This window comes from Diadema setosum, chromosome 11, assembly GCF_964275005.1.
Source record: "Diadema setosum chromosome 11, eeDiaSeto1, whole genome shotgun sequence".
Classification (NCBI taxonomy): Eukaryota; Metazoa; Echinodermata; class Echinoidea; order Diadematoida; family Diadematidae; genus Diadema; species Diadema setosum.
This window is the reverse complement of record NC_092695.1, coordinates 36,424,129-36,441,191: the sequence shown is the minus strand read 5'-3', so window position 1 is coordinate 36,441,191 and position 17,063 is coordinate 36,424,129. Positions and strand designations below refer to the sequence as shown.

At 37.3% G+C, this 17,063-nt stretch overlaps 1 protein-coding gene across 1 annotated transcript in view; it reads right to left on the bottom strand.

Annotated features, from left to right (window-relative positions):
• LOC140235141 (putative Ras-related protein Rab-33) overlaps positions 1 to 10,017 on the bottom strand; it is a 51,804-nt gene extending 41,787 nt beyond the window's left edge. The window contains exon 1 of the mRNA XM_072315178.1: positions 9,718 to 10,017. Coding sequence (XP_072171279.1) covers positions 9,718 to 9,939 — 222 coding nt within the window. The 5' untranslated portion in view covers positions 9,940 to 10,017. The remainder of the gene's footprint in view (positions 1 to 9,717) is intronic.
• Positions 10,018 to 17,063: the final 7,046 nt, after the last annotated feature.

The window sequence follows — 17,063 nt, the reverse complement described above, 5'->3', positions numbered from 1 at the left end:
TCCCTTTAATCTTCAGCTGATGGACTGTTAGCCCCACCCTCATGCAGCATAGCTGCCCGATATATTATATCATATGCCATCCCCTCTCTCCCCTGGCTGTCCAATAGAAACAATGCCCCTCACTCCAAGGCTAAAGTGATGCATGCTATTCAGGCATGGCTAATGAACAAAGGACCAACAGAATTATAGAACAGAAATCAATGAGAGAAGAAGACAAAAAAGGATTTTTAAAAAAATGGAAAAAAAAATGGCAACAGCCTTCCATGCACCAACAATCAATCCATTTGATTGGAAGAAGGTCATTTGAGCCACGTGTACATGTAGCGTAGGAAACTGGTTCATTACATGAGGGCACATGAAACATACAAAAACACAAATGAAACACATTGTGTTGGTGGGATATTTGAAGTAGATTGTATCTGACAGACACATTTCTACCTGTCTACCAATAAAAAAAAAAAAAAAGATATGATGTCAAACGATAATTAACCACAAGTGTTCTTTGGAAAGCACATAAGGTGAGACAGCTGTAATAACTTACACTGTGTCTCTATGACCTACTCTCAAAAGTCCCTCCTCCCCCCCCCCCCCCAAAAAAAAGAAGAAAAAATCCCAGATACCAAAGTGGTTTACAAGTTATATATATCCAAATACTTTGCTAGTGCAGTTATTAATGGTATATATCTCATACACTGGGAAATCTTGACGAGATACCAAAACTAGTCAATGTGCCTTTAAGTGCACCAGAAGTTAATTGCAATTTGATGAGTGCTTGACTCCTTATGAAATTGCCCAATGACACTGTGCACGTATACATTGTACACCTATACACACTACGTGTATTCACATTTGGGGCAAGTTCAAGGTGAAAAAACCCTGGACTCATGACCCAAAACACTTGTGTAAAAATATAATGATAACTTCATTTGCTATAAAAAGATAAGCAGAAAGGAACAGCAAGTATCTAATGAATTCAAAGTATCTATCAGTAGGATCTAAACGTACGTGTATTTCAATAGACCATGGATTTGTGGGTATTCTTCTCTCATGGGAAGTGTCATACACCCCCAAGTATCCAAACATGAAAGAAGATCAATACAAGAAGTCATGACAGGTACAGTGGAGTATTTGCTGGGTTCAAGAGACTGTGAATGTCAACAATCACTTGCTACAGTTCGGTTCAGTTACAGATGTATCAAATATGTAACAAAGCACCATGCAAAAACCTATAGAAGTGTTGCATTTAAATTCTGTGTCCACTATCAAACTGTTGAAAAAAAAAAATGACAGCATGATCAATGTTTTATACTCAACTGTGTTTCTCAGAGTTGACTGACTGTGAAGTATCTTTTTTGCACAGGGCAGAGACTGAACCTTATGAATCTTTATCAATACCAAAGCCACGACTCACATACTGTAAAAGTGGATATTTTCGGGCGAGTAATTTTTCTCACTCAGCCAGGTAAGATGAATTTCACCATGTTTTTAATTCCATGGAATTAGGACATTCACTACTGGAACATATGGCATGCAAAAATATTTGCGTGCTTTTATTTTCGCGCTATCTTCTGATTGTGCAAAATGCGCCAAAATTTTAACACTGTGAAAATTTCCACTTTTACAGTACCCCCGGTACTGTAAAAGCTGTTATTTTCATGAGGGTTTAATTTTTGCAAATTTTACGAGTCACTGTTGGGCCACAAATTTAACCACGTGCGACAATATCGTCACCTGATCTTGATCACATATATAGTGCCAGTAAATGGACAGACATTGGCGCATATTATATACAATGGCCTAGGTGTCAAATTGCAAAAGAAACATCTCACAAAAATGTCTGTGACCTTTTTTGCGCAAATATCTGCATATGCAAATAGCAGCTTCTAAACAACTATCAAGTATCCAGCTTTAATTATCATTGGAAAGCAATTTCCTGCAGTATGAATGGTGAATGGTTATGGTGACTGCAATTTATGGCAAACTATCACTTTGGATTCCTGTGTACTGGCAATGCCAAGCATGCCCACATACATATCATGGCTGCTTTGAATGCTGGTTGAAGCACAACGTATGCTCTGTAAAATTTATGGGCACTGCTTGCCGGCAATATCTTTTTATCATGGCAGCCATAATTCAAGTCGCATGTCATACGCTATTTATAGAAGAAAAAAAATCAGGCTGTGACAACTACTATGACTACACAGTATGCCAGATCTCTTATATAGTTACACAACACATTATACATAATGAAAGAATTCTATGCACATAAATAGAGATGGCATAGACAAATGGCTCCTTAAGGTACTTGCACATCAGAACAAAATTCAAACTTATTGAAATTTCTCCCACAGGTACAGACTCTTTGAAAGTACTCTCTCACTGCATATCAAAAACCAATCGTCTGCATTTCAAACAAAAGCTAAAACAAAAGATTGGAAACCACTGCACTCCAATGCAAGTACTGCACTGTATAGCAAACATGCAGCACTTTCAATGGTGAATTCTGAAATTTTAATGCTAACAAAACAGTCAAGTAGATTTAAGGGCACTTATTCCAGGAATGGCAACCTTTAAAACAGGACTGCAGTATTTTGAGGCATATTCTTCATGAAAAAACAAAACAAAACACCAGTAGAGTCACCTTTCTTGCCATAGACATGTGTTGCAGTAATACAATTTGGGAGCAAAACATTATTTTCCATAAAACCTACAGTACTGATACTTTTAATTAGAAAAAAAAACAGTACAATACTGTAGTAACAATGGGCATCTCAGCTCTTCTCTTCATCTCGCTTCTCTCGCTCTCTCAAATCCAACATGCAGCATTTCATAAATGAATCTGAAAAACATGTGAAACTTAAAAAATCAAATTTATAAATGTAAACTTAGCTAGTTAGAGGAATTTGTCAGCTTTTATGATGGATGTTATTGGATTTGAGCAGAGGGCCCATGACTTTGTTTGCACTGGGTTCAAGCAGTGAATACTGGCAACAACACACATAAATGGTGTACAGTTCCTGGGTTTCCCAAGAAAGCGTAACTTACTGCAAACATAATGGTGTACAACAAAGAAAGAGAGAGAGAAAAAAAAAAAAGTTTGTGAGAGAGAATGACCTTTTGTGCAAAGTGAGGGAATACCACCACAGTTTTCTATCAAACTTGAGCATAGTATCTGTTGTTTTGCGTTTGTGTGCATGCACATGTGTGAAGGCCCACGTACACATTACATGTGTGTGTGTGTGTGTGTGTGTGTGCGTACAAGGGTCTGTGTACTAACTAGGGAACATTTTCAAGACTACCCGTTTTGCAAAAAACATGAAAACAAAACAATAATCACATACAGCTTGCAAAGCCAATGGAAGTCCCTTGTAATATGGCTAGGGATCCTTACAATCTTTTGGAATGTTCCCTTCTCAGATAGGGGCGGGGTAGGGCAGTAGTGGAGGCAAAGCTTCTAAAACGTTTTTAATACTTTTTATTCATGCTGGTAGTCTTATTGATTGTCAAGACTTTGCATGCAATGCAATGGGTAAATCTGTCAAGGTTTACTGCACTTAATCTACCTGCATCACAAGCATGCAGTAATACTACCCACCGTTTTACCATATGGATACCATAATATTTTAGTACCATAACCTGTAATTCTGCTGTATAATATGTCAGTGATATTTGTTCCATCTGAGGTCTTGTGATCAGAGAATGAACAAGACCTAATAATGATCTACCATTGGAACTAAAGGGGGGGGGGGGTGAGGGGGAAGGGACCATGGGGGGGGGGGGTTCTTCTTCTTGTTGTTTGTTTGTCTGCTTAAACAGCAAATACAGACCTTCAAAGTGATGACATACCAGTGTTCTGTACACATTAGGTGCATTTACATTAGAAATTTTCTCTCTCTTCTTTCTTTCTATAAAACAACAACATTAGAAATACTGTACAGTTTTAAATGTCATGGTACAAATTGTAATTCAATGTCACTACAAGTGTATCTCATTACCAAAATGCCTCAGTAATTCTAGTTTTTCAGTACTTCAGTTGATACCGACCATTCTCATTCATGATACCATCTGTACTTCAGTATTTCTGGCCCGAATGTACAATGTACACCTCTCTGAGGTTAGTGCTGCATATACAATTGTATGCGTATCATCTCCTTTGGGAAGAAGAAAGGAAATGTGTTAGGTCACACGAGAAATACCACAATGCAGGGAGTAGCATTTTGTGACACAAATCACACTAAAAGTTTGCATACAATGTGTATTTCGTACAAAGTCTGGACTACCAGGAGCTCTGAATACCTCAGCATTTTGCGGTGTATTTGCCATCATATTATGAAATACAGTGCAAAATACCTGCAACGTACTAGCATTAACCCATGTGAATGGGCCTGATGAAAACAGTTTCGTCAACCTGCTCTGGGGTCATTTCATGAAGCGTTTTGTCAAATATTTTTTTCTGAGAAATTGCTCTCAGCCAATCAAATGCAAGGATTTCAGTAGCCTGTAACAACAGTTTCTCAGAAAATCTGACAAAACACTTTATGACATGCCTCCCCCACACACACACACACACAGACCAGCTATTAAAATTCAGAAGTGACAGAAGCGTCTTGAAACATTTCTACAGCAATTGATTTGGTCACGAGGCCTCACAATATACACTGATGAATAGATAATCCAGGCATTCAATCTTACATGTACTTTTCAGGGGAACTGAAATTGAAGGTTGTTCACAGAGTATAATAAACCTAGGAGTCAATTTTCAGTATGCTTCATGCCACATAACTCCCTCTCTCTCTCCCTCTCTCTCTCTCTCTTTCCTTTAAACAACTTAGACAAAAACAAAATGAGATTTGTGTGTATCATATGTGTGTGTGTGTGTTTTACTGACTTACATCTGTTAGACCACAACTGGATAGGGTTTCATGTAAAATCTTCCAACATGCTTTGACATTTTCAAATTAAGCGTCTCACGATATGCATTGACATTTCAAACTCGTGTCTGTCTCACCACTGATGCTCCATGAACAGCACCTTTATCGCTTTCTGTCCTGCACGAGATATTTTACTCTACCTTACAGGCTTTTTACATAAAAAGACCCACGAAAAATGGAGAATGAGTCCAAAAAGCGTTCAAATGTGTATGCAGAGTGTGATCAAATACTAACATGTGCATGAACAAAAGAAATACATGAACCCTCTACTTTAAACTCTTATGGACTACGTATTATCTATTACTAGATATGATATCTCAAAGTTTTCTTCTGTAATATTTTGTAAGTCTGTCTATCCCTCTGTCTGTCTCTGTCAGTTTGTTTGACCGTAGCTCTGTCTCTCTTAGTAATGCTAGTTTTAAGATCTAGATCTATAATTATATAGTTCTATGTTATGCCTCATGTCCTTGACCTTATCCTAAGCACAGGAAGCATACAGCCATCATAACTTGCATAACTTGTCCGTCATTACCTCTCCGCAACCTTTTCATGAACCTGCATATTGTACCAGCCGTTGACACTGGTTGTATTAAATACTGGTACAATATGGTACAGGTGTATTTGCATGTCTCTACAGGGTGTACATGTAGGCTGAGCAAGTCTAGTGAGCCTCTACACTACGGGCAGTGTACAAAGTATTTGAAGAGTATGCTCACATGTATTTGCAATGAATTTGTCCAAGAATTTTATTACACATAACTTTCAAGTGATGTCATTCCTCCAACCTACAAACTGCCCATTAATGCATTCAGTTGTATGGCTGTTTTGGCTCAACAGCAGATTAGTAGAGCTCTACATTGCATTCACCCATGCTTACCTGCAGCACATTTATTGTTTACATTTTTTTCATTTCTCTGTCTCTCTCTGGCCTAGTTTTGTTTTGCTCTTGTGGTTTCCGCACTGCAACCAACATTGGCACATAAGATTTGGAGAGGTTCCAAAAAGCTCCGAGGGAGATACTAGTTAAATGCTAGATGCATTTCAAAAGGAGATAAAAATACATGTACCCAAGTGAGGATGAGGCAACAGGTTTTTTGCACCCATTTTTCATGCAATTATATCTTAGAAATAATGGTCAGGTGGTAGTCAATTCTTAACTTGTTGACGATGGTTTGATTTTTGCTAAGCCTCTCTTTTCCACAAGTACAATGGTTTTGAACAAGCAGTTTCATGTATCATGCATACATAAATAGTATGTTTTATAGATGTATTATATATTTTTTCTTTTTTATCAGGGAAAACGAAGAGATATTGGAAATAAAATTTGATTTGAACTGAATTCAAAATATGATAACAGCGGAAAAAAGAAATGAAGTAAAATCACTTGAAACCATTCATTATACACTTATCACTGTTTTTTATACATGTCTTTGTTACATCAGTCAGAATATGACAGAGTATAATAATAAGTACGGTATAATGACAGAACTAAAGGCTGAAGATCAAAATATTCCCTCTCAGCATTTCATAACATGCCTTTGAGGCTTTCTCACACTACTGAGGCACAAGTTACAAAGTTGATGCTACTGCTGAACAATATATTGATATTAAGTAACAGCGGTTTCAATTTCATTTTTCAACAATAGGCAAACATGGAGAGTCAGTTTCTTGACATCACAGTCACATTTCTCAAGTCATGTTGCTATTCTTACAAGACTATCATGGTGGCCTGTTTTGCAAATGATATCATAACACCTCCTCAAATGGTCCTGTAATGATCTCACGGATGTACTTGAAACTGCAGACCCGATTTACCTCAACCAACTTAAAGGACATGTTCACCTTTAAAGGCATAGTTTACCATTACAGATGAAGGAAAAACTCAGCACATTAGTGCTTCAAAATAGTTCTAAAATGTGAGCTACGGATAGAAACAACCACTGTTAAAGTTTGAACCAGTATAATTGATGTTAAATAATGTTAAATACACAAAATATGAACAAAAGTTATAATAAATATGTTTTTAGATTAAACCATCTACAGTTATGGTTCAATAAGAAAAATAGTGATATTTCCTTATATTTTACGCTTTATTGTAAAAATCTTGTAAGATGTTTTGTGATACAACTGACAGACACGTTAATACATCAAAAGTGATATCTTGAACATTTTTGAATCACTGACTCCTAACTTACATGTAGGTAAACAGGTACCGTTAGTGCACCAGTTTTCGACAGGACCCAGATTTCGACACCCAGCAGATAATTCTTATTAAATTTTATACTGAGTACAAACGTCTGACTTCAACAATCAACCAAGTTATCAATCACATTTCTAGTCTTATATAAACACCGTTTGTCACTTGTCATCATAATCCGACGGTAGAATATTTAGGAGAAAAGCAACACAGTGTCAGCAGAAATTTTGATGTCGGCCATTTTCAGGGGTTCACACAATATGACGCATTTTGTAAACATCGCCGTAAAATGAAATTCACCCATGCCGGTTGTCTTACTTTAGTATCAGTTTGTTTGCCAAATCCTGACGTTTGATTTCATAATCGTCTTTAGTAATTTCATAACTAAATTCGTGATAAATGAGCAAACTTGTAGAAAGAGTTGGCTTTGAGAATGTGGCACCAGATTTCGACATTCCCATAGTAAGACACGTTATAGAGGAAACAACAAGGTCTTGCGCCGGTACTTTGCTGGTTTGCGTCCACAATGCAGTGTACGCGTACTGTACGCGCCATGTGATTTATGCGTGATGCGCGCTAGTGATTGTGTCGAAAAATGATGCTGGGTGTCGAAATCTGATGCCAGCGACGGCGTGACGGAAATCGCTTAAAATTGAACAGGAGCGCATTCAAATTGGAATTCGTTCAAGGCATATTATTATTGGCCTTTGTAGCTCAACTTCATATCGAAATTCCGAGGTAAAACGGTGCAGTATTGATGGTAAGCAAGGAAATGTGCTAAAGTGTCGAAAACCGGTACCCTTACTGTACACTGTAAACTGGAAGTAACAAAAGTGTGGATTGAGTGAATGCAGCACTATTAGTAGAAAACATCACTGAAAGTTTGAGGAAATATCGCACAACTTGTTCAAGAGTTATGAATTTTTAAAGTCTCAGTGCTGCCGATGCTGGATGAGAAAACTACTACGATTTGTGATGTCATACATAATGCATAGAACAATGTTCTGAAAATTCAACATATATTTTCACTTTTCTCACATTTTGAGCACTTGACTTCGTGTACATGTATGGTAGGGGTCCAACCCACCGACCGGGTCCATAACGACCGGCCGCGCATTATAATGGCATTGCGCGTACAGAAAGAAAATGCACGCATGGGACTACGCGCAACGGTGTTCGATTCTTCACTGGGCTACGCTACCGAGTAAAATGAGGCGAAAACAAGTAAGTATTCCCTCTAAATTACCGAAATTTAGCAAAATCGAATAAGGTTTATCGTGTAACTACATATAACTAGGCCTACCTTTGCTGACTCGTTGTTAGATGTAGAGTATCCTTCCGTAATAAATTTGACGATTTTGACCGCAAAATTGTCACCGCCGCTTGTACGATCGTGCACACACGTTACACATAAACATCCATAAACATTTTGTCGCCCGCTACGACCGTACGAGTTGATGCAGAAACGAGAAATGAATGTGAAAAAACAAACCGACTCATCTAATTTATTTCAATTACGATGAAAAGTTTCCTAATGAAAATCAAGTCAAATTCATCAAGCAGTCCTTCAAAAGTAATATCGAAGGATTCAAAATATATTCAAATATTATTGGGGAAAAAAATTACGACTAGAAAAAAACAGCAGCTTGTCGAAAAAACGCGTTTAAGTACGCTTTATACGTATTGTCAATAGAGGGCGGGGGTGGTCGGTCGATATGAGCCCGGCAACTGAGTGCGGAAAAAATGACACCCCACGCGTTCGAAGCCGCCATCTAGAGCGCGTACCTCAGATCGCATTTTCAGTGCGCGCTTGTGAATCCGGAGTATTTTCTCCACACGTGAGTAAAATTTCAGGCAAATTGTGAGATTTTTCACGTTTCTGTTGATAGAAAAACGTTAGGTGTCCGATATTATGGACACCCAACCATACCTCTTTCAGAAGGCAGGGGAATAACGGTACCCTAACATACATCAGTAGCAAGTTGAGGGAATGTGCACTTTATATCAAATTTTGTGGAATTCTCTTTAAAGAGGAAATCACCCCCAAAACCCTTGACACATTTATGTATGTCAAGGGTCAGCCATCATTGGGCATTCACAAAATAAAAGAATTTGTACAGTGTAAACAGCAGTTTAGAAGGCCAGCTATACAGGACAGGTCAATCTTGGTCTGCATCCCTCGTGCCAAATCAATCTATTCTTGTCATGTTGATTGTGGGCATCTTCGGCAAGACAGTCACAACTTACAGTACCAGTATTGCAGTAATGCAGAACTAGTGCATCACCATCACCACTGCCCTGCCCATGGCTCCACGCGCAGCTAGTTACTTTATTTCATCAGACAGTGCAGTGGTGAATTTAAATTTAACGTGTTAGATGATCTAGAATCTAGTAAAATTCTACTCTAGGCTATCTACTGACTGGTGTTGTAAATTTAAATAAATACACAAGGTAGCTCTTTCATGAAAGTGTACATTCCAGTGCCTTCCAGGAATGTCAAGATTTTCACACTGAAAGAATTACACAAATTTAAATCCGAAGGACGCTTTGTAAAAAAAAAAAAAAAAAAAAAAAAAAGAGGCAACCAACCTTGATCGTTTCGCCTTCAATTGTAACGTTCTTCTCACGGAAATCGACACCGATCGTTGCTTCGTTCTTCTCGGGGAACTGGCCGCCACAGAAACGGTACGTGAGGCATGTCTTCCCCACGTTCGAATCTCCGATGACGATGATTTTGAAAATACGGCGATTCTTGTCGCTGGAATCGGCAACAGCTCCTTTCCCGTTCGATTGCTCCCTATCCTGCTCCATTCCAGAAAATTTGGGCTCCTTCTACAATTATCCTTGGTAAATTTCCAATTGCGCAGAGGTAAACCCTGGTTTGTTCATGTGTTTCAAATGTTATTGACTGACGGGTGATGGACTGAGCTGATATCCGTATCCCTGAATGCTTCTTTTTAGCAAAACAGAATGGTCATGTTGTAAAGTTGACCAATATTCTACACAAGAGGGAGGCACAACAAACAGAGAGAAAAGTAACATCACATACGGCGACCAATAATGATAGTAAGTGGGCCCTTGTGGGAGATTAGTGGGAGAATATTGTTAGTCTATATGATACTATTTTCATATATGCAAAAACACATTACATGATGCATTTATTATATTAACCAATTAAAGACAAGCTAATTTTGCAATAACATGCATTTCCCATAGACATCAGACAGAGTATACCCGCGACTAGTCTAACTGGTTCTAGGTTTAGTGTGTTAAAGGTTTTTGTCATGGTATTGCATGATTGATTTCTTTTGCATACAAACTCCTCTGGAGTTGTGCCTCACCCCAAAAACAAAACAAAGCATTGAACAGTTTTGTACATTTTTTTAAAGGACCTGAAGTAACTAAACTTCAGTCTGACATGGCATTTGTTACAAGCATTATTTTCCATTATTATGGTATCTGCCCCAGGTCAAATGTGGAAAAAAAAAATCACAAACTTTCATTTGAAATTTTGAAACTGAAATTTCATATTCAAGTCTACTTGGAAAAACTATAAATGACATACAAGCATCAAGCATCTATTTTTGCGACATCAATATGTTCCCCCTATCCACTCCCCCCCCCCCCCCCCCCCCCCCACTGGAAGAAACAATCTACAACTGTATCTATGGCAATGTATTTAGGCCAACATTAATAACTTTCCACTCTAATCTGTCTTCTTCTTGAGCTTTTAAGCAAATCAGAACAACACACACACACATGTGACCGTGCATCACAAAACCCAAAGTTGCACCCCTTGATTTTACGTGAGGACTCAAGAATAGTGAAATGGTTCAACCGAGTCAATCTTAAATTTTTCGTATTTTCTGAAAGAGCTATCCTACATTATTCTTTAGTTTGGGATCATAACATGAATGGGAAAGTGTGTTTTATGCAGTTTTTCTACAACCCTTTTTAGGGGTAGAGTAGAATGATCAGGTACCTGGTATGTCTTAGAGGCCCCTTTTCATTTTTCGAAATCCTGTGCACACTCTTCACTTTCAAGTCTAAAGGATAACGCTGCTGCTTTGAAAGTTGGCATTAATCATGGACAGAATGTGTCAATAGAACATGCTCAATTTCAGCTTAATCTGATACATATAATCCCTTCACTGTTGTTGCTTTGGTGGTTTACATCTTGTGTTTTGTCCCTTTCATCGCACAGCTTGCATGACTTGAATAGACCATATACTTAAGAGCCTCTTTTCTCAGTTCACAATTTTCCAGAGTGTGTGCTTTCTTTCCAGTATTTTGATAGGTTAGGGGAGTCCATTTGAATTGAGTTATACATCATTTTAAAGAATAGAGTCTGCTCTTTCAGAATCTGCCCTTAATTAAAAATCCATGTCTGTGACTTTGTTGGTTTTGTGATGCAGGGTCACATATACACATTCACATTCACACACATCTGTTGTATTGGAAACAAATTATGCACTAGGAATAACAAGGAGTCACAAAAGATTGGTTGCATTGCAAAAAGGAAAAAAAAAACACAGTTTTTTATTTATTACAGCTCAACAGTCAGCCTGGGTGAATAATGAGACTTGAGACAGACATACAAAATACTTTCTAGGTGATTAAAACAGAACACCAATGAACCACAGAAGTTGCACATGACAGATACAAAGTCACCATACATGTATTCACATCGAGTGATATTTCAAGGTGACCACCAGGTATGGACTGTGTTCTATTGCTGCACAAAAAAAAAAAACAAGAAAAAAAAAAAACAACATACACACCTAAATAATTAACCTGTTGAAGACGAGTCCCGAGAATACTCGGGCAGGTGCCTATAGGAAGTGTGTGTTGTAGCAAAATCAGTCCGTCCTCAATGGGTTAAGAATTTTCCCAATATACAACAATGAACCATTCATCTGTGACTAATCCTGTTTCACTTCAATAGAAAACTTCTCACTCTGGTGTCTATCTGGAGTCAAACTTCTTGGTGTCAAACCACACAAACAGCTGTCAACAACCACCATTGGAAACATCACTATACAGGTCTGCATACTGTGCATGGCATAAGTTAACCTTGCAAGTCAACCTACATTCAAGAAGTCAACAACTCACTAAGAGTTTCCCTCCCTCAACAAAAATGCATTGAATTTTGTCTCCCACGTGAAAAATTCTGAATTTTTTTCTAGATAATACTTACTCTCATTGTGTCTCTAAAATTCTCTATTGTGAATTCAACCAATCGTGAAATATGATTTGATTTGATTTGATTTGATTTGATTTGATTTGATTTATTGGTTCCTGCATTATCATTAGTTAATCAGATAGAAATCAGCTCACATTACCTGATTTGCAACAAATCATGCTGACAAAAGATAACAAGTACAGAATAATTAAAAATAAAGTCTAGCAGCACAAATGCTACAATTATTACCTCTTCAATCTAAAGCAGTTAATTTCATGTGACGTACTGATAATGACTACATATTAACATGAAATGGTGATGAACATTGCTTCTTTTTTTGGTGTGTCAGATTTAACCATCATGATGCATCACTGATTTATGAAATCAATATTCATCTTAATTGCTATCAACTGTAATTGCACCTGTAATTTGTGCAATCACAACAATTTTACTGACATACATATTATGTAAAAAATCTCCTCTAAATCAAAGGTTCATCTGCATACTCCAAGGATTAATTACACTAGACTGACCATGGACATATGCACAGATATAGAGTATCCAGTCACAGAGAAGATGAAAAAAACAACAAACGATGAATCGTTTGGAGTCCAATTGGCATTATACAACACCTAAAAAGAATGTAGCTATGATTGGTCAATTGCCCATCACATGTCATGCTGCTAAAAGTAACACTGCACACTGTTGCTATAAGCTGTGCAATTTTGTTTGAGCAAAAAAAAAAAAGTATATAGTATGGCAGACGTCACCAATTTCCAGACTCCCCAGTGAAACTCATGATCGACTTGTAGTTTTTGTTCATTGCATGGCTTCGATGTCACTATAAACAAACCTTTGCCTCACGCACTCAACAGTTCTAGGTGAGCATTCTGTCACTCATTTTACTGTAAACAACTTAAATCAATTGAATCTGCATACGACTAACTGCTGCTCAATTGTCTTTCAAACAACAACAACAAAATGGCTGCTACTTCTACTCTGAATTCAAGAATCTGTGTGGACCACATCTGTTGACATCAGAGGTGTTGTTCAAAACAACTAGTGTATGTATGGTCTTTACTTATGCAATGGAGCAAGATTTCGCACACAGTGAAAGACGAGGTGCTCTATTAAACTCGGCTTCACCTCATTGAATAGAGCACCTCTATCTTTCACCTCATGCAAAATCTTGTACCATATGAATATTATCATCTTGACAGCATCCAAGAAAAAAGGAAAAGAAATATACGCTGACATACCGTATGGACATCACTCATTCTGGACCATGGTCTACCATTCTGTCAAGGATTTTGCTCAAAAATTTTGCGGTGCTCTTTCACAAATCACAATGCAAAAAGGCACCCATAGCAAATCAAAGTTGATATCGTAACCATTAGCAACACATACGAAAGACATCCAAGATTGTGATAACTGCACCACAATTTCACCTTTGAGAAAACGAATTGTCCTTTCAAATTCTTGTCAAATACTGGACTAAATAGCTTCTCACAACATGTACTTTCTCTTTCCTTTGAGGATTCCTCCTCAACACCTTGCATAAGACAACTGTTGGGTACTATAAAGAAAACTTACAAGCATTCAGAAGGACACATTTCAAAGAAACAACAGAAACTGGTGAACACTGACCTTCTTCTCATCAAAAGTATGTTGCATGTTGACATACAACTCCTAAGCTACATGTGTATGACAGGCTGACTGACAATCCTTTTGAATAATCATCCAATAACAATATTTGTGCAAAAAGGACAGCTTGCTTAAAACTACTGGTGGCACACAGTTGCACAAACAGCACTGAAATGGTATGCACATTTCTTTGTATTCCACAAAAGCACACTTACCCTCATCAGGGTAACACATTTGGTGACACAAACGGTAGTAACACCATGAATAAAACATATAATGATGAATATGTCCTTATCGTAGCGATTTGGTCACAAATGTTTTGGCAGTCATTTCCATGCCTCTCCAAGTATTTATGACAAGAGGTGTCAGATTGCTCAGTGATAATGTAGAGTAAGTCAGTTCACTGTCATTTCATTCCTTTCCTGAAAAAAAAAAAAATAAAATAAATTCTTGGATCTTCTTTCTTCACAACTCCTGTTTTTAATCTCTTTAACTGAAATTATAAACTTAAGAATGCCTTCTGACTTAGTCTGAATGCATATTGGGAAAGGGATTTAAAAGTGTCATTATCTATAAGATAAATATCCGTAATCTTAATACACATATTTCAGAATAGTACCAATGTATGATATTATCACCAAAATATTAAATAGGAGGAAACCATTCAGTAAACAGGAACAACATGCATACATATTTCAGTAACATTCATTGAGGTTTGGGGAAAGCATAACACAGTTTGGGACAGAAGAACTAGAGATGTGAAAGGAGCAACTATCCAACACAAGCACAAGCAGTCTTTCCTACCAAGACTGCTCAGCAATGCCAGCATATTGGTGGGGTGGGTGGGGGATGAAACTTGGTACATTGCTGCTGTCGCTGAATACCATAGCATCAATCAAAATGTCCTTACATTCACTTTGTGCACTGCCTCGGGCAGCAAAATATGGCAAAGTTTAGGAAATTTAATAAATACAAAGCAATTACTGGCATTCATAACTGATCATTCAAGCAATCTCTTTGATCAGACATTGAAATACGACAACTTTGTCAAGAAAGCAGGTTATGAAAATTCTGTAAAGATTTACTCGTATGAAAGGAGGCAGCTTCCTGTTATAAGAGTAGAATACATTGTACATACTGCTCCCATTATACTGTAGAAGATGCACACTTATATTCTAGCATCAATGTCAACAAATCTCATTTCATGCAACCCTTCACTCTTCCATTACAACTTAATACAGCTGAGGATGTTACACTCATGTAGCACTACACAATCACCTAAAGTGTGTGTACATAATACACTGTTCCTCTACACTGCAAATTTCACATGATCAAAGTTATTGAAGTTGAATCGCACACACACAAAAAAGCTCCACCACCTTTTCCCCACACACAAACACAAAAAGGGTGAAATTTGTCTTTGCATATTCATGTCTAAACATACAATGATCTTTAACAATATACTTAAAATACATCACCTATCACATATTGTGCACTGCTCATTTTCACTACTCAATATTAAAATAAAAATCACGAGGATAACAGAGTTACAAAAGGCAAGTGTTTAACTGATGCTTCATGAGAGTTTAGATTTTAGCAAAGAAACTAGTTACAGGGCTAACGGTGAATTCTTAATGAAGGGCTTATGCACGTGACAACCCATGCCTGAAACTTTCTCCATATAAATGAAGTGTGACACAATACATGTGCAATACTCACACTGTAATACAAGAAATTTCTGCATGCATCAACTTTCACAGATTTTGCAAGGAGCCAAGATATGCAAATTTATGCAAAATCCACAAGAAAGTTTTGTCTACACAATGCATTAAATGGCAGTTTCAGTTCACAAAGGTTTCATGCCATGAAAACGGCTGTTGGCTCCAATTGGCAAATATTTCTGGTTTTACAGTACGAGTTCTTCTTGCACAAAGTCTTTTGACTATAGTGGCATTTTAATTGCATGATGGTGAAGGTGCTACTTCATTACATGATTAATATCTTAGAGGTGACTAGTAGGTGAAATATTGGTATCATGTATGCCACACTTGGAAATGTTGGAAACATTTTGATTACGGAGTATCAAGATGAAGAAGAAAAAAAAAAAAAAGATTTCCCAGAGGCCAGCACTGGTCATGTGTTCACCCATGCATAGTCATTAAAGATCTACATGAAACTTACATCTTCTGGAATGAGTTAGATGACAATTTACACCACAAAAATCTCACTGTTTTCATTTGACCAGAATATAAATAAACACACCAACTGAAAACATGCAAAAATTTGACTGCAAGGCATTCATAGAAAAAGCTGCATATCACAAGAACACCAAAGTCACAAGAACACCAAAATCACACCAAAAGTTATTTAGTAGGGAATCAATCACGAAATAGGAATATTCACAAATATCTCTTTTAAAAATATTTCACTTGAGTCTGTACATATATCTCTATTCACAAATACCCTGTGGGGTCACAAAATTCAATTGTCAAAATCGTACAAGCATATCAAGATCCACATGAAAGGACATAGATTAGTACATGTCTCGAAATTCTCACCCATGTACTACACAAGATCTAAATATTGAAAATTACATTTGTTTCTGAAAACAAGTGTCCTATTTACTCAACATTTGTGCCTTGACATGCTTGTGTTTCTCTTATTTTACAAACAGCTTTACATTTACCCAACATCTTCATTGAGTCTTCTTTTAGTTCTTCCAAAACTCAAAATGACACACACAAAAGCATCTTAACTCATAATGGTGAATTATTACAACATTAAAAGAAAATGACAGCAAACATATACAGTAATATGAGGGATGAATACCATCACATGATAAAGTAACACTTGAAGACAAAATCATACATTTGTCAAGTGTTTACGTTCCCCAAAAATAAAAATTGGAGTTTGGGGCATGTGAAAAATGTATGTGCTCGATCTAGTCGTGCAAATCAACTGCCCCCCTCCCCCCCCCCCCCCCCCCGCAAAAAAAAAAAAAAAAAATAGCAATAGTAAGTATCCCATTCCCAACCCCAGATGTGCCACTCAAATGAGTTACAGAGACATTTGCACAGTGACAATCTTCACAGAATCCATAGGATTAATC